At 37.9% G+C, this 19,327-nt stretch overlaps 1 protein-coding gene across 3 annotated transcripts; it reads right to left on the minus strand.

The window, feature by feature from the left end:
* Positions 1–2,750: 2,750 nt before the first annotated feature.
* ZNF330 (zinc finger protein 330) lies at positions 2,751–19,091 on the minus strand. Of its 3 annotated transcripts, none has more exons than XM_072976563.1 (10): positions 18,912–19,091; positions 16,915–17,042; positions 14,850–14,869; positions 14,677–14,747; positions 12,550–12,629; positions 9,974–10,100; positions 9,415–9,519; positions 5,992–6,038; positions 4,863–4,980; positions 2,751–3,702 (listed from the first exon to the last, which is right to left on the minus strand). In XM_072976563.1, exons 2-10 carry the CDS (start codon positions 17,032–17,034, stop codon positions 3,428–3,430), a joined length of 963 nt encoding a protein of 320 aa, XP_072832664.1. In that variant the 5' UTR covers positions 17,035–17,042; positions 18,912–19,091; the 3' UTR covers positions 2,751–3,427. The 3 variants fall into 3 exon arrangements, with proteins under 3 accessions (XP_072832664.1, XP_006216290.1, XP_031548122.1); XM_006216228.4 differs by having other exon boundaries at positions 16,915–17,046; XM_031692262.2 differs by having other exon boundaries at positions 16,915–17,046; positions 18,903–19,091.
* Between the last annotated feature and the right edge of the window lie 236 nt (positions 19,092–19,327).

Below are 19,327 nucleotides of genomic sequence, written 5' to 3' on the forward strand. Positions count from 1 at the left end.
ATGTCTGAGTCAGCTCTGAGGAACTGGTTTCTATGTAATAAAATATATGTAGATTTGACTGCACTTCAGTCAGATTGGAGAAACAGGGACCAGATTTACTCTCCCACCTGAAAAATAAGAGACAGGTATATGAAATGAGTTTTCAAGACACAGGACATCATATAATGAAGGAGACAGTGATCCCTAAGAGATGCAAAACTAACAAGATGAGCCTTACAGTTGCCCCAACTATCTGTAAGAGATTTTGCAAGTCACAGCTCAGGAAAGGGGGACCCTAGTAGAGTCCAGCAGATGCCCCAAATGGAGAAAGAACTGAGAGTCTGAATAGGTTTGCAGCTAAGCCTCTCAGTGTAGATTTGGGAAAATTAGCAAATTGCACTTAGCACATTCTTTTGTCTTCCTACAGAGATTCTTTTCCAGAAACCCTCCAGCCTTTATGTATGTTGTGTTTTAACTGATTCTTTATTAAGAATGTTTCAATGTCTAACTTATCATTGTATTATCTATGTCTGATGGATAAACACAAAATATGATTAGACATATTAAGTTGCATCCTTTGAATTGTTCCCATTAGTCAAATAAGTAGCCAGGGTCATTCTGTTAAGTACAGACGTGCGTGCTATAAGGTCTATTCCCTTTCTGAAATGGGCTAATACATTCTGCATGTGCATAAGTTTGAGGTAGGTGACTTATAAAGGTCAGCCTCACATACGTCATTGCATTCCATCGAAGAGCTTGCCAATCCAGGAGTAAAATGCAAAGGAGGGAAATATATTTAACCAATGTGGTTAAGTGTCAGCTACTAGATTTTGTATAGGGATATTAACTTAATAGCTACTTGTCATGGTTGAGCCACGTTGAGCCACAATAGCCAAGCCAGTTGCTCAGTCACCAGATGCATGCCGTGCCTTGGGAAGGGCTTGATCCAGACAAGGCAGCTCTGCAGCTGAGGCAGACCCGGAAGCAGGCTGACAGCTACTACCTCTGCTAGTCTGGGTGGTGTACCTGATGGCATGGCCCAGTCAGCACCCCCAGGGATGAAGTCACCATGCCCTTCACAGGCTGGCGTGTTTGGTCACATCCACTTACTAACACAAGTGGGCAAAGGAGCACCTAGAAAATTCAAGTGAGTCACCTGGATTCCACTCAAATTTCTGTCACCATCATATAAAAGCAGCCATACTTCTTCCTGATGAAGAGAGGTGCTTCTCTCTGCCAAGTCAGTGATTTCTCTTGCCTGTTGGGTCCCTGGGCATTAAAAGCCAAGTTGGCAGACACAGTTTGTAATTCAATGGAGTGTTTATATTGGGTACCCTGAAGAAAGGTGCCCCCTTGGAGGACACAGAATTGTAACCATCTGAGCCCAGAGTCACAGAGATGGGAAACAAAATGTTCCCCAGTCGATCTGGGAGTGATGGCAACTCCCGCTGCCACTCTTATTTCCCGTGACATTTGCCTAGGGCCGTCGTAACAAGTCACCACAAACTTGGTGCCTTAAAACAACAGAAATGTACTCTGTCCAGTTCAGGAGGCGAGCAGCCTGAAATCAAGGTGTTGGCAGGATGTGTTCCTTCTGGAGGCTCGCAGGGAGAATCTGTTCCAAGTTTCTCTCCCGCTTTTTCCATGTTTCTAGAAGCCATCCTGGTAGAGTTCACAACATCAGGCAGGATCCTAGCTGGGGTATTAAATTCTATTAAGACAGTTCTAACCCTTCAACCCAAGGACCCAACGTGGGTGCTGTCATCAGACTCTCCCCAACTTTATGTTCTGTCCCTCCAAATCAGCCCCTCCCCCCAGATTCCAGTCTCAGACATACCCCTCAAGCTCCTCCCAATACATACAGGCCAATTCTAGCAGCTCCTTTGGGGTACAGTCTATTTCCTGTCTCATCAGCCACGCATCTCTCTGGCTAAGTTTTGCTTAACCCCAATTACAGTTGTGCAACTCTAATTCTAGGTCTAGTGGTATGGAGGCAGAGCAAGTCCTGAAGGGGGCACGTGTCACCTGCAGAAAGGGACCTCTGTGTTGTCATCCAGCTTAGAAGTGGATGAGGGGTGCTTCACCTAAACAGAAAGAAGTGGGCTGAGACTGCAGGCTCAGAAAGTTCAGGAGTCTGGGGAGGAAAAATCTTTGGCAGCATCCGCTGAGATGTCTCCATCTCACTTGTCAGGGACCCGGATTTTCCCAAACAGTGCCTTGACCTTTGCATAACAGACCTGCCTTGATTGGCAACTGTCTTTGAAGGTTATCCACTCAGACTATTAAGTCCTGGGCCTGGTCCTTCATTTTCTTGGCTCTCCTGCCACAAGAGATGAAGGCTTTTCCAAACGCGTCTAGAGGCCTCTGGCTTCCACACCTGGCTTCCTAATGCCTGTTACTGCCCTCAGCTGTTCATTATGTTTCTACGGAATAATGATGGCTTAGCAACAGCCATCCAATCCTGTTACCCTCCCGGCTACAGTCCTCCCCATACTTCTCAAATGCCAGCCGGTCTGATGATGCCTTCCTTTCTAACAAACCATCAATTCACTGTCAGTGTAAAGTGTGGCCACTAGAACTTGTGCCAGCAACGCTCTCCACCCCCCAGGAATGACAAGCCCGGCTGCATCACTCTGTGTCTACCACGCTAGTCATCTCTGCTACCTATTTCACACATTAGACAAAAAATGAAACAGTTGTACAAAAATACTGGATGCTTTCCAAAGCAGGTTTAAAATACTAAGAACAAGAAATTAAATATCAAAAATATGTAAGTGAAATACTAGATTTATTCAAAGAGAAATGAAATTTCCTGGGTAAAACATCTGTGTAATAATACTGATTGCGTCTCTGAAAAATAGTCACCTCTGTCTATACATTTAGACATTAATAACAAGTACTGTTCAGGACATACACTGTGAAGAAAGAGATCAATGAGTCAGTTGCTAAAACATGTATAGCTACCTAAGGTAACATGAACATTTAATGAAAATTTAGTATACAGCATCTGACTTATAGCCTGTGGACAAACAAGGAAAAATATAACAATTCATTTTACCCATTACATTTTACAAAATCAGACAAAATGATTTTATAAGCAGTGTTTTTAATAAAAACAGCAATTTAATTTCCAACAAATATATTACCATCCTAGTCCTTTATCCTGTATATGTATTTAATCGGCAAACCTACTAGATTACTGAAATCAGTAAAAATCTAATCTATGATACTTCAGTTGCTTGGATCAATAAATATCTTGCATTTAAAACTCATTTTTCTTATGCTAGAAGCCTGACTATCAGTTCCTATAAAAATGCTATGCCCTACTCCTTGCCCCAGTAAGTGTGACTAAGTGACAGTACATACTTTTGAACATCTACACATGACTCACCAAGCACACACGTTCCAACTCCTCTCAGACAAGGTCACCAGCAGGCAAGCAGCTCTTCTAGTTCTCTTGTTCCTCATAGTGAGCATAGCCACTGGCATAGGTCCTTCCTAAATTCAAGTTAGTAAACAAATCTGACGTCTCAGCATCTGAATCTTTCCCCCCTTCATCTTCTTCCTCTTCATCGTCCTCTGCTTCATCCTCATCTTCCTCCTCATCGTGGTAGCTGGTATCACCATACTTCTCAGACGCAAGGTTCTTCCAATAGGCGTCATACCCAGAAGCTCCATCTCCCTCTTCACCTCCAGTCTGCCTGCCAAATTTCAGGGAGCGTGCTACAAAAATAGATGTGGACATGGCACTCAGTTAGTTCCAACCCTCTACATCCTCATTTTCCTCTACAACAGAGAACGTTACGTGAACCTCACTGGTTCTTTTTACCCTCAAATGAAAACGTCACATTTTCCTTATTTCCTCACTTGATATCTAATTGGAAAGATAGGAGATTTTAGAAATAACAGTCAGTTCTATCCTACTCAGAATCTAAATACACATCATATACAATAAATGATAAAGATGACAGTGTCATTTCATTAAATCTAGAAAAAGTTGGAAAACAATAAAAGAATAGCAGCACTCTCCATACCTAAGTTAAATCAGCTGTGTTAAAAACTAAAATGCCCTTTGCTTGATTAAAAGTTTATTTTCAAATCACAGAGGAGTTGATTTCATATGTCATTACGTTTTCTTAAGAGAACTATTTTGTAATTCAGATGTCCTAAAAGACAAAGCCTTTCACTTCCTCTTCTGCCTTAGCAGCAACACAAAGTTTAGTGCAAGAAAATTACGTCTCACCCCATTGTGTATCTTTGATTAAACAAAGTACCATCAGAGTCATTTAGAATTATGGTTCCATCCTGATATGACTGGTAAAGAGTCAAATTCTCTTTAACAAAACTGTGAGTTGCATTACTGCAAGCATTTTTGTAGTAGTCTCATTCCTTCACAGAAAAGTTACATAAAAACCATAAAACAATTTCCTACAGTAGTGACGTATAACATAATAAGCATCTCTGCTCAAATTCCACACACCTAAGAATATGAATTCCAACTTCCAAGCGTTGAAGATTACCAGCACTTGAATATTAAGGATTTATTACTACTCAATTATTTAACAAGGAAGCCTCAGCAAAAACAGAAAAATCATTCTTTTTGGTCTTAAATTTCAGTATTCACTATGTCATTAACTGAAGCAAATGCTAAATATCAAAGTGACTGATACTGTATTTCTTAAGTTAAATTGAGAAATTTTACCCTCAGATTTTCAAGGCTACAAAATTCCATTTGCTTAAAAGAATACATTCATCTTTTTAAATATGAAGAAAAGGCAAAAAAAAAATTTATATATATATATATAAAGAGGAAAAAAAAAAGACAAATCTTGTTCAAGCATGAAAGCAAAATCACTCCAGTGGTATTTTAAGAAGAGCCTTACTTGACATGCTAAGATCCTTAGTTTCCTGAGTCTCATGTCCACATTTAGGGCAGGGAGGCTGTTTTCCTTTCTCTTGCTTAAACACTTTGCTCCTTGTATGATCATCACAGAAACAAGCCTATATAGAAGAAATAAAAACAAGCAATAAGTAATTCATCAAAAAATCTATGAAGACATCACTCAGTATTTCAAGGAAATTTAAACATAAAGATAGACTTTTGTTAGAGCCGAGATTAAGAGTTCTGTTGTGATTGGTCACACTCCCGATTGGGAAATGGTCTTTACCAGGACTCTTGTGAACTATGGACTAACACAGGGCAGAGAGTATACACAAGATATGATGTGAGACACATTTATTCATAAATCTGAGTATTCACAAAGCCTCTGATGACATAATGGTAAGCAGCTTCTCTACCCACACAGAGTCCAGAGTCTATCTGGGGACACAGACAAGTAGAGAGGCAGCTACACGACACCAGACACTGAAAGGGAAGCGCAGAGGAGCTAAATCAGACACGGATTCAGGAAAGGCTTGCTGGGAGACATGAAGTCTTAGCTGAGATCTGAAGGAGAACGGGGTGCAGCAGGGTAAGCAAAGACGGGTGAGTGATCTAAGGCAGAGGAAACAGCATAGACAAAATTGGAGAAGAGCTGGGAGAGAATAAGAGAGAGTTAGGAATATAAGAAAGAACCAAAGAAATGTTTCTGAGAGGAAGTCAATCAGCTGCACCTGTTTAGTGATCTTTGACAAATGGAAGTGCTCAAGACAAGGTCTAAGGAAACAGAACATTATGGAAATCTTCACTTTATTCAAACTCTCTGAAGCAAGTGCATGTTGATATTAATTAAAATGTACTCCCATCATTTTGGTCAAATGTTCTCCATAAATCTGAGGTATAAGAACACTAAGATTCAGAAAACATGTGCATTAGTGTCAACTCTGAGACAAGCCAACTGGATGCTTTTTGGAAAGTCTCTAAGCTTTCAATTCCACAATCTATAAAATAAAAGAATTAAACTATATAACGTTTAAGACCTTTGTAGATTGATTATAGATATGTAATCCAAGGGCTGATGGATGACTATGGGGATTAAAATCAACCTCAAAATAAAAAATACAAGAGTATACCTTACAACGGAGACAGGAATGCTGACCAAGCCGATTACATGAAACACCTGTGGGGAAAGTACATAATATCCAGATTCAAACTGGGAATGAAACTATCAATTATCAACATTTTTTTCTGTCTCATAACCTAGAAGAGACATAAAATGAGATGGACTCCCCAGCCAGATGGAAGGGAACCAGCAACTGCACATGCCCAGCATTCTTTCACTTCCACAGCTCTCATTATCCTCCAATCTCCTTCTATTACTCCAAACCTAGGAGACGGCAAACTTCATTAATTACATTTAGAAAACTGAAATGGCAAAACATATTTTTTCCATGACACTGGCTGGACTATTCCCCTACTGATATAATGGTTAAATTTTTAAAAGAGTAATTGTCCCCATTAATATATATTCTCTCCTGGTGGTGTACACTATTGCCTTTCTTTTTGCAAACTTTTGATAAGAGAACAGAATCCTTCATGTGGAAAAGCATGACTACACACAGAAAATAATGTTCAAGTGGCAGTAAAACAGATGGAAAAAAAATCCCAAAATGTTTTATCTCTCTTTTAGTCAGTGAGACACATTAATTTTGGTCATTATCTACAATTAATGAGAAAAAAAAATCTAAACTTAAGTATTTAGCAAATATTTTGGAAACACCAAAACATCTGGCACAACTGAATATACCAAAGTACGGAAGACAAAAATAACTGGAGAGTTACAGGAAAGAGAAAATAAACTGAACCTTACTCTGGTAAAGTCTGAATATAAACTATTAACTTTCAGTCTACTTAGAGGTCTTAAAAAAATAAACAAAAGGATATCTATCTTTATAATTCAAATATCTGACTAGATGTTTCTAACTTGGGGATTCTTTTATATAAGTCTGCCTGGTTCATGGGGAGCTTTTTCAATCTGAACAGGAAATTTTTTTTTAACTCAGAATGTTCTCAATTATGTGTATTATTATTGCTTCTGTCCAGCTATCCTGCATTCTTCCACAATAACACCACTAATTCAGACACAGTTGTATTACTGGTCCTATATGCTAATAATAAAAGTAAAAATCAACCAAGTACTTACTATATGTTAGGCATATGTAAGTATACCAAATTATTCCAATAATAACTATATTATTTCACAATGGTGGGGGAAAAAACCTGCAATCTCAGTCATATCTACTTGAAGATATGCCCAAGAGTTCTTAGGTTCATTCTTCATTCAGTCAAAAAAAGGATAAATATAATCAAAATGCTGTAAGTCAAGTCTCTTTCAAATACAGAACCAGAACACATACTGAAAGTACAAAGCACCCGATCCAATTTCTCCGTGGGCACCAGGCATTTCTAATATAGAATCTTTCCCCATTCCCACCACCTGAATCTTTGATGTGCCACAAAGACACAGTCCTAAGAAATTCGCTGTCTATCACACCGTTACCTTTACCTCTGGGAACCCAAGATTCGTTGTCTATCACACGCTTACCTTTACCTCTGGGAACCCAAGAAATTCGTGTTCTATCACACCCTTACCTTTACCTCTGGGAACCCAAACCACTAGGATGAAATGTGGCCCTGCAGGTCTTCCTCCCCTAAATACCTCAATCCCACACACAGACTCTCCAGTTCACTGCCCTGTAATTTTTCTCCCCAAGAGTTAAAATCTTGAACTTACATTAAAAAATGCACTTCTCCCAGATTCTACAAAATAGTGTGACATTCCTGGTTTTCTTTTTGTATCTATTTTATATCTTCAGAGTATTTTAAAAGAAAGCAGGCTGGGATACACCAAAGCTGGCTGACAATAAGCCATTTAAATTCGAAGCCCCCCGGCCATTTTAATTATTAAAAAAAATAAAGGCGGAGAACACACGTGGTTTTTTCCCCCTCAAAACATCCTTCTCACCAGTTATGCAGGTAAATAAGTATTTTAAAGAATTTCTGAATCTTCCAATTCATAGTTGTAAGGTCAAATCCAAAAATGATGAGATGTGACCAATTATTTGGGGCTTAAATGTATGATTAGGACAGTATTTCAGAGAAAATATTTCAAACAGTGAATGGTAACTAGTAAAGGAAGAATGGCAAAGAAAAAACAAAGCAATGGAAAAAAAGTAAAGAGGATAAATTATAGTAAGCCAAGGAAACCTGTTTATGTGCAATGAGAGTGACTTTAATATGAGGTATCAAAGACATGGTTAATAGATTGATCTTAAAATCCTTTCAATTATTCAGTGTCTTTATTTTCCTTTGTCTTTTACTGAATCACTAAAAACTTCTTGATGGAATTATAGCCTTAAACTCACAGTTGCCTGTCTTTGGGGTTTAAATGCTATAAAATACACAAAGCTCTCAAGCCCCAAATAAAGTAGCCCAATTTTTATATTATACATTCTGCAGAAGCCCAAGAACAGCTCAAAAATGCTTAATACTTTGAGATGTTCCTTTAATCTTTGAGATATTCTTTACAAATACTGCAAGAATTAACGTGGTGTGTGTGTGCGTGTGTGTGTCTTAGACTGATGACTTAGCAACTCTATAGATAAGTATAGGGATTTTGTATCAGAACAAGAATCAAATTCAAGGAAGTGAACTTAGAATTTCAGTCTTTCCTGAAATGTTATCTACTACTTAATAAGGGCTTTCTAAGTGCCAGGTACCATACTTACGCTTCACATGAATTCTCATCTCAATGAACTCTGAAAAATTAGCATCTTCATTTAATATATAACGAAAGATTCGGCCATTTGCCCAAAAATATACAGTCAATAAGCAGGATTCAAGTAATACTTAAATCAAAAACTTGACCTTTTGAGAGATTAACAGAGTAGAAATAAAATGCAATCTATCTGTAAAGATGAAACCATCACCAATCAGTAACACTAGTTCTCAAACTGGACTATACATGAGAATTATATGCACAAGTTAAATAAGATACTGGGCATCCACCACAAACTTAAAAACAATCCCCAGGGGTAAGGCTTGGGCACCTATATTTTTAAAAAAACCCCAGATGTGTTTCTGATGCACACTCCTGCCTAAGAGTCACCGAACCCAATAAGCAGGAACAAACTAGGGGTATACCACTTACCAGGGGACATTAGGAAATGAGGTAGGGGAGGAGGGTGGTTACTTGTTATAATAACTGGGAGATGAAAATGACAGTTAGCATTCAGGATCAAGACTGCTACAAGTCCTGCAATGCCCGATCAATCCCACAAAAGGAAGAACTGACCCAACCAAAAGGCCACTGGTACCCCTATTGGAAAAAAAAAGGACTATGTGTTCTGAATTTTTTCTAGAAACAGAAAATGTATTAAATTAAATTACAATCCATAAGAGGCTACATGAAAAACTAGATTCCTTTCTCATTAAGTTTAACACTTACATTGTTAAGAATCTTGGGTATAAAGAACATCTAATATATAAAAACTTACATTTAAATGTTTCCGCCTCTAAAACCTGGCAGCTGGCTTGATGTTCAAACTGATCATCTTCACAGAGAAAGTTATGGCAAAAAGAACAACTGAAAATTCTGCCTCCTATTGGATTAAAGAATAAAACCCATAAATGTAAATATGATAAAGTTTAATTTTAAAAACTCATACCTATAAAACTCCTCAGAAAAGATAGCAAATTATTTTAGATTTATGTCAAAATGGTACAGCAGTTTTTTGTTCAGATAAAGGCTTAAAATAAAACTGACAAATTAAACCATAAAAGAGTAAACTCCCACTGTGCCCTAGCTACTCAGATCATACTCATAATGCTCAGAGATACTTACTTTCCTGTAACTCTCCTCCTACCTGCATAGGTAAATAATCGTACCATTGCCTATTACTACTGGTACAAATCCCTCTTCCAACTAAATTGACAATCAAAACAGTGCCAGTACTTAGGATTGACAGTATTCTGAAAAATATCTTAAGAAGAGCATCCAGAATGTTTCAAAGTCAGTCTACACCTCTAGGAAGTTCGCTGTTTGTACGTACTCACCGTGGTCCCAGACACCCCGTTCACATTCCACACACTCAGCATCAGTAAGCGGGCAGGCGCAGGCATGTGTACTGAGACATTTCCTACCATGACATACCCAAGCTTCACAGAAGTCACATATTGCACCCTGCAACCGAGAAACACGAAAAATTAATCTCTGACACTTGACTGGCTGCGACCATTGTTTAAGTAACTGGAACCATCAGAATTATATACATTTAGCCATTTACCAACCTTCAGTGATAGTGAGTGGCTTTATTAAAGAAAATGTACTAAAACTAAATTCTAAAACCAAAATTAAAGAATTCCCTGAAAATCAAACTACTTCACCAAAAGCTATTTACATTATACAAATCTAAGCTATAAATCAAAAAATAAAGCAGAGGGGAAACTATACACTTACCCTAATATTAATCATTAAAGTAAATCAAAGAGCTGACAGTATTGCTCTCAAACTGAATTTTAAATCAAATAAAGTCTGGAGTCCACAGTTGAAGCATTCCTGACTATAGCAATTCTGGTAACTAGACTGAATTTTTTCACATACTAAATTCTGACTTTAAAAAATTCCTTCTTATCTGTGTAATTTATAAAATAATCATATAGCTTTTCTAGAATGGAAAGAAAATATTAAAGTTCTGCCAGCATCCTTTTTTAAGGCAACTTATGGTTTAAATCATTATTGCATTTCTTTGTGGAAAAAACTAAAGCAAAATATTTATGGAACTAAATGACAGGGTAAGATTCTCCAATTCTCAATCAAGGTAAGACTTTAAGGCTATACCTTTCAGGAACACAATGACATCTACAGAACACTAAGAGCTAGAAAAAATCTTAAGGAGATGGGACCGGACAGTCTTTCCTTTACAGGTGAGGAAGAATAGGGGCCTGACACTAAGTCCAAGTTCCAGAACTATGTTAGCACCAAGCTGTGATTTACATCCAGGTTTCCTGAACCTCAATTCAGTGTTCTACTACTCAAGGCTCTGTAACAAAAGTGGTAAAAGACAAACAGGAAGAATGTCTTGGGGCTTAAAAAAATAGATTACCAGTGAGATAGTAAATCCTCAAATATATCTTCTGGATTATTCAGGGTTCTAGCAATAAAGAGATGATACACTAAATGAGGTTAATCCAGGAGAGTTTAAAAAAAAGATAATTTACAAAGCACAGGGAAGGGCTTAGAAGAAACATCAAGGGATGATGGGAGATACCACACCTAGGCCTGAAGAGACAAGGTAGGGGAGGGAGGGAGGTGCAGAACCCCAAGAGAGAATCGTATGGAGAGGACTACTTGGTCATACAGAGAGGACCTGGTGGCAAATCCACGTCCAAACCGGGACAACCTGGTAGGGAGTAAGCTGGGAGGATTAACACAGAGCTCATCATTTCCTCCCATCGTCAGGTCTCTTGCCAGAGTCCTCTATGGGCTGAACCTAAAAGAAGCCATTAAGTAAGAAAGCAATTGATCCAGTCCCCACACACTGGTTAGGCTCCCAGGGGAAAACATGGTGGATAGTGAAGGGAGAGGAATCTCAATCGGCAAATAGAAGATGGCCAGAAAAATCACTTTTCTAGAATGTACAGCTAATGAATGATGCATGATTCTACTTAACTGTATTCTTCATGTAAGAAATCATTCATACTCATACAACCCATTGAATTAAAAAAAAGTAATCTGATAAATCTAGACATAAGGAAGCTACCAAGGAAGAGTATAATGGCTTTTGAATAAAGATAATAACAATGACAATCCTATAAAGAAGATAAAGAAAGAAGAATTCACAAGATGATTATGAATCATTCTAGCTTTTGCTTCTGTAAGATAAGAAAAATATAAAGGTCTGCCTTATGATGGAAAACTACATGTTCTTGGGAAATTATTATAAACATTCTACTATAAATATTATGTTACTCATGGACATTTGGACCCGAGCATAAATTCACACAATAGAATACAGTAAAACTGGTCAAAAAGGAAACTATTTTTAGTGAAAAAGAAAGCAAAATGCATCACACAATGAAACTGTTTCTATTTTTCAAACAATGAATTTCCTTTGAAAATTCTACATGTAATGAAGAGATACTACATGTAATGAACTACATGTAACTACGCGTAATGAAGAGCATTATTTCCGTGTTAACTCTGTATTCTTTTTTGAAACATAAAGCTTTACAAAACCAATTAATCCTAGGTTCTTTTGAAAGTAGGTTGCTTATTTAACCAAAAGCCTGAAACTTAGTTAAGCAGGGCTTTCAGTATAGTAAATAATATTTTGTGAAGTCTAAGACACATTACAAAGGTATCACTGACAAACAAATTGCTTAGATCAACATGAAATGAATTTCCATTCCTTGTACATTTCCCAATAAGAAAGAAGGAAGCAGTAAAAAACAGGTGGATAGGAAGTGGAAAAGCACACAAAAACATGCCATATATAATCCAGATAACTCCAGACTAACTGAACCAAGGAACAAAGCAGTGCTATTTAGAAAAAAATGACTACACATTGGTCAAAGACTTTTCCTTATCCTTAGAGACCTACTAATCTAAAAGATAGTGATATGAAGCTTACCACCATTGCAAGGCCAGTGCTGTAGACACCAGCATGCTTTATGACACAGTCTGAAGACTTCATCATGCACTTTGTTTTCCCTAGCAAAGAAACAAATGTTCACTGTTAGCCTTGCAGAGTAGTACACACAAGTATTCACTAATTCCTTTTTACCTAGCCCAAGTTCCTATTTATTAAAAATAAATAGATCAGCACTGTTTACTGCTTACATAATTTAAAAAAGATAATGAATATACCTGAGATTTCATTACCTGAGTCAGACCTTTTGAGATGAGGAATTTATATGCTAATTCATATTTGTACTAAAATCAGAAATTGAACGCTATGCTTTGTAATCTAATGATCACTAAAGCAGTTTAAAATCTTGTGACTTTTCAGATGAATTAAAACAGACTTTAAAAAACTATGCTTTAAAAATGAATTTAACATTTTATAATTCACAATAAAGGCAGTCTGGTTTGAAGGTATTGCTTATTTCTTTCCATAGAACATCTCAAACCAAACCAGATCAAATAATAATTCTGCAACTTATCTGGTTCATTTTTTGTTTGCCCATAGGTAAAAATTTACAAACACAGCCCCCAGGTAAACATTCTTCCAAAAGAATTGTCAAATAGTGATCAAATGAGCACAAAAAATAGGAATATAGTGATAAAGCTAAAAATTACAATACAACCAACCACAAAAGCTCTGATCTAGCAGCAAATTACCAACCCGAAACGCTATCAGGAAATTCACTTATCACAAACTATGGGAGGATTAATGGTGACATATTAATCACCCATCTCAGATTCCACAAAGTGAAACATGAAAGAAATGGAAGATGGATCAATATTCCATTACCTGATTACCTAAGAAACAAAGCCAGACAACAGAAAACGGGAAGAAAGAGAAACTGGAAATGAGAGGCAGCATGTTTTATGCCTAACACTAAGTACCAGAGTCAGCGAGTGGCAAATGCGTCTATATGTATCACTACAAACACTGAAAACAGGGGAAGGTCCCAGCAAGAACTTATCTCAGTCTTCTCCACAATCTATTTTCTCACTCTATATTCGTTTAGTTGGTTTGTTTTTGTTTTTGTAAATAAGGATATAAAAACCAGCAGATGACTGGTCTATCTAGGCCAGTATTTCTTTTTCATTAACTACAGACCTCAGCTAGAACCACACCAGAAATATTCAGGGGTATAGCCCTAAGCCTTCCTAACTTTCTGCAATGTTAACATATATGAACACACTTAAATGAGCATATCCCAAACTGTATTTCATCTGAAACTACTATCCCATAACTGAAAGGCATACTTGTTCAAATAAACATTTGCGAGGCAAATCTGGAGTGAATGAAATAGTCAGGTTCCTTTACTGGAGGTTTTCAGAACCTTTTAACATACACACATGTAACAGAACTCTCCCAGATAGGAATGAGGGAACGAGACAGGCAGCATGTTTCACACCTACGCACTGCTTTCGGAAATACCTATTAGTATCTAGTGTTCTGTGGAAGACTATTTGGGAACACTGATCTTGCTGTTCTATGAACTACCATTTATTTTTACTCTGATTAACCATTTACTCTGAATAAAAGTTTCCACTTATACTTTGGGGCTAGGTTAAATGGCTTAGGAATTCTATTCCACTCACTTGAGAATATATGTGAGGAAACTCAAGAATCATAAACTAAGAACCAAACAAGAAAACAACTGACCATAAAAAACGGCACAAAGCAAATGTGGAAAAAAATCATTTTTAATGGTCTAACATACTGCAGGCAATATTAGCGAGAATCAAAACACAGAAACAAAGGATATCAATGAGATTAAGACAGTATAAATAAAAATACAGGATCACCAAATGTTATTAGTCCAAAATCTAATCTTTTAATTTTTAAAACAACATGTGGTATTATTTATCTAAACTGTATCTTAATTATTTTCCAGTATATCAAAGAGACAAAACCAAGACTTGATTGTTGTTTGGTAGGCCAGATGATAGTTTATGTCATTTTATTAGTAGCAAGGCATAACACTACTGTCAACGACAATGATAAACCCACGGACTCAAACTGATTAAATGCCAAACAAATGTTTGATAAAAGAAAAAGCATGTGTTCTTATCATATACTTACCACACTGTGCACAAATTGGTAACTTCTGTACAGAATTACAAAAATAGCAAAACGCTCTATTCTTCTGCCGCCTTGTCATATAAAAAGAAAAATTTTAAATACAGTCAACATCAGATAAAAGGTCAGTCTATATTATTACATAAAGAAAGAAAAAGAAATAAATAAAAATATACCTCTGACACTTGTCACATTCCTGTAAAATATAAAAACATAACATGAATTTTTCTACTGGCTGAAAGTTGCAAATTTACTAGCATTACAAAAAATACCCCGCTTCTGACGTTAAAATTTAAGTGACACTTGCCCAAACCCTCCAACTCCACCCATGTCTACAATCATCTACACAAACATTAGTAACAAAGGCATGCTCTTGAGTATGCCACGCTAGAGGAAGAAGTGGCATTTTCACAAAACAGCTAAAAACCACAGTGGTGGTGGGTTTTTTTTGTTTTTCTTTTTTTTCCTTAAGGAATCAGATAAATAATACAGAATGGACACAAGAAATAGTAGAGAACACAGTATGCTGAAGCTCATAGAAAATCCACAATTCTAAACATGCTATGAAAAGTGCTCCACAATCTGTTCTCTAACCTCTTCTCAAATCTTGCTGGCCTATTCTTTTTATTCTTTTTATTTTTTTCTTTCTTTTTTTTAAACTTTTTTTTATTGATTTATAATCATTTTACAATGTTGTGTCAAATTCCAGGGTAGAGCACAATTTTTCAGTTATATATGAACATATATATATTGCCACATTTTTTCCTCTGTGAGCTACCATAAGATATTGTGTATATTTCCCTGTGCTATACAGTATAATCTTGTTTATCTATTCTACAATTTTGAAATCCTGTCTATCCCTTCCCACCCTCTGCCCCCTTGGCAACCACAAGTTTGTATTCTATGTCTATGAGTATTTGTTTTGTATTTATGCTTTGTTTTTTTGTTTTTGTTTTTGAGATTCCTTTTTAGATTCAAGTCACTATTTGTCAGCTATTCTCAAAATATGTCTTGTATTCTCTTTCTCCTGCCTTACTTATTCTAACACTTTTCCCAAAAAAGTCCCTCCTCACATCTTTACCTCCAGGAAGTTCTGGTGACGACCCCCTCCTCGGTGAACTGTACCCCATCCCCACACTCATCTTTACCACCTGAGTCCCATGTACCTTAGTCCTGATTGTACCTTTTCTGAAGCACTCACCAAAGTCTAGCCCTCGCTGCATGGATTTATGAATGAGTCATTTCGTTTGTCTGCCCTCTTTCTCTTCTCTAGAAATGACCCTGACACAGAGAAAAGAGTCCCCATGGTCCTACCTGTGCTATATAATCTTGCTGCCCATCGTCCCTTCAACTCAGTCATGAACATTAGTTGATCCCGGGATGAGCACCCATCCATGCCCAACCTATCAGAGCTCTTTCCCTGACTGACAGCAGAAGTATATGATGTGAGACATGCAAGCTATGAACCCAGTGGCTATGAACCCAAACAAAAGGGAAAAAACAATCTGAGAAAATGGAACCAAGTACAAGCAAGACAGGAAGGACTACAAGCTGTTCTAGGTTCGAGCTGTTCCTGCATCCCAGCTATATCTTTTCCCTTCCCAACTAACTATAAAGTTAGTCCATTATTTATTCAATAAACTCTATTTCTCCCTAAAGTTATTTAAGCTGGATTTCTATTATTTTTAAACACTAAGTAATACAGAAAATAACTGAGCTGTAAGCCTGTGGAAACAGAGACTGTGTCATTAGCTGTGTATCCCCCACAGTGCCTAAAATAGTACCTGGCACAGAGCAGACACACAAGAAACAGTTGAGGAATTAAGTCACACTAAGCATTTCACATGTGGTTGATGAAATAAAGGGAAAAGAAAGAGGAGCAAGAACAAAAATAAGCAGAGAGGGAGTGGAAATAGGGAGACATGGGACAACTCAGACAAACATGGTCAAAGGAAGGGAAGAGGTAATGACATAAGATAAAAAAGCTCAAATATAGGAGAAACTGAGTAAGGTATATTAGGGTAGAGAAACTGGAATGTCGCACAGTTCCCCATATGTATTCTTGTTCAATACATATCTACTTGTCACCAACAGTAGCCAAGGTAATACGAAAGGTTTTATAAATAACAAAATCAAACATAATTCACTACTGCTCAGTGTTAATGACAACAATGGACAAGCATTTAACACAGGTATATTTTGGTTTTTCAATTATCAACTGATATCCAAAAACACTGTTACCATTGAAGCATTGCATGGGTGTTTAGCCAAGTCGATAGTGCTTCTTAATGCTCTCAGTTGTTTTTCACGTTCCCGGCGATTCTCTGCCTTCTTCCTGGCACCAGTCTTTTTTTTAGGCATTTCTCCTTCTTTCTATGCAAGAGAACAGTGAAGATTTAACTGTCTTGTTACATTTGCTAGTTTAAAGAAACTAAGGAATAGTAGAATGAAATGTTCTTATTCTCATTAAATTTAAAACTCAACCCTGTCATGTTGATGGTTAAGCGTGTTTTAAACCTTTATGAGATATTAAATACACATCATCCCAAATAAAATAGATAGCTTTTTAAATAAAGCACTTATTTGTAGTCCTAAACAATTCTAAAAAATGTAAACATCAGATTTATCCTGACAGCCAAAATGGTTTTCTTTCCCACTGAAGAAAAAAAGTTTCTCTGACGTTAAGTATTCTTTAAAAATTACTTTTACCAAGTGGGAAAAATATTAGAGATACATCATTAGAAAGAAATGATTAAAAAGTATATTATTTATCCAGTTTATATCACTTTTTTTAGCTATATATTCAGATGACCTGATGCTGCCAAGACTTGTTGAAAAGTAAGTCTAATTTCTCCCACATAATACCTAAATAAAACATCTAAGTCAAGTGACATTAACTATAAAGCCAATCTATCTTCTCAGAAAAGATATTAAAGGCATTGGAGTCACTATGACTCTCTGAAAGCTGCCCTTCTTCTACATGCAGCGAGCATGTAATTTTAACAGGGTTTAAATTTAAGAGTATGTGTTTACCACACACATAAAAATAAGACCTTTAAAACTGGCTTTCATCAGGTAGTTGAAAGAACTACCACATTTAGAAAGACAAGATTTTTCACGAAATAACATTTTTATTTGGCTTTTCATCTAATCTGAAGACCACAAGCTTCCTGAGGATTCCAGCTCTATCTTTGTTGACAATGTTTGCCTCCCAGACTTGCCTGGCATATATTAAGCACTCAACAAATAAAGAGACACACAGGAATGAGTTCATGTGTTTGCTTTGAAAGAGAATCTCAAATTTCTTAATCTTCTTCAAAGTACATATTTTTTTGAAAAGCATTTTCTAAAAGTGGTTCTCAAAAACCTACGGTGGAAATCCCTAAAAATACAGACTTGGACTTCAAGGCTGTATCCAAGATCTACAAATTCTAAACCTCCAAGTATGGTTTCACCTTTCACTGGTGACACAACCTCCCTGAAGACAAAAAAAAAAGAAAAATCTTACCAAAGAAACCAAAGTCATGTCCATGATACATGGAGAGAGCTCCAAGAAAGAGCATCTCGAAATTTATATTTCTTATTACAGTACAGCAATAGTCATATACCAGCTTGTACCTGGAACAATACTAAGGTCACTCATAAAGTTTTCCTATTCTCTGCGTTTCAACTTTTATTTTGGAATGTTCAAACAAAAACCGAGTGGTGGTTAGCTGAGACTTAAAATTATGGACAAACCAGGCCAAGAGGTTTAGGAGGTGGTTACTTGGAGTAACGCTGCTGCTAGTCACCCTTCCAGTATTTAAAATGACAAAACATACTGGGTGAAAAAAAATGTGTACTGCCCTGGCCAGAGGAGCTAGAAAATAATCCCAGGGTGATCATCGGATGAATCGCCTGCGTCCCCAAGGGTGAATTCGCTGTGAAAGTTGAGCCTCATTTTTCCCCCTCCAGCTTGTTTCGCAAACTGAAGAGTGAATTCTTTTCCTCAGCTCTAAATAGGTAAAGCCCTCTCCAGGGACGCTCCCAGTTCAGGACACGGCCCGTCACGGGACGAGAGAAGAAGCACGGGGTCAGTGTGGCTCTAGAGGCAAAGCCTGCAGCCCGAGGACCCAGCAGGGTCAAGGGGGCGTCCAGAGGAGACTCGGCGGAGGTGCCACGCGGCTCGGGGAACCCACAGCCGTCGCCCGCCCGCGGGGCACCCTCCCTCGCGCGCGCTCCGGGCCGACCTCGCTCACCCTCGCGGGGAGGCCGGGCTCACTCCGGGGGCCGAGGGGCAGGGAAGGGCGTGAGGCCGGCGCGCGGCGGCAGCACACCCAATTCTTAGACCACGACTCCGGCGAAAACGCTACTAAGACGGGAGGAAGGCGGATGGAACAGCTTGTAGGTACTAGGCACCGGACCGGATGTCCTCTGACGCCAGCAGCGTCCTTACGCAGCACGTCGGCCGGAAGGGCACGCCCACTTCTGTTCGCCCCGCCCCGTCCTTCTTTCTCCTGAGCAGGGCGGGGCTCCCAATCCTGGGGCGAGGGAGTCACCGAAAGAAGAGGAAAAGTGGGGGAACCCAAGGAGGACAGGGGTCGGGAAGCCCTCCTGGATTTTATGTCTTCAAAAAAGGAGAAATCTAAAGGGAGAGAAAAAAAATCTAAAAGGA

This window comes from Vicugna pacos, chromosome 2, assembly GCF_048564905.1.
Source record: "Vicugna pacos chromosome 2, VicPac4, whole genome shotgun sequence".
NCBI lineage: Eukaryota > Metazoa > Chordata > Mammalia > Artiodactyla > Camelidae > Vicugna > Vicugna pacos.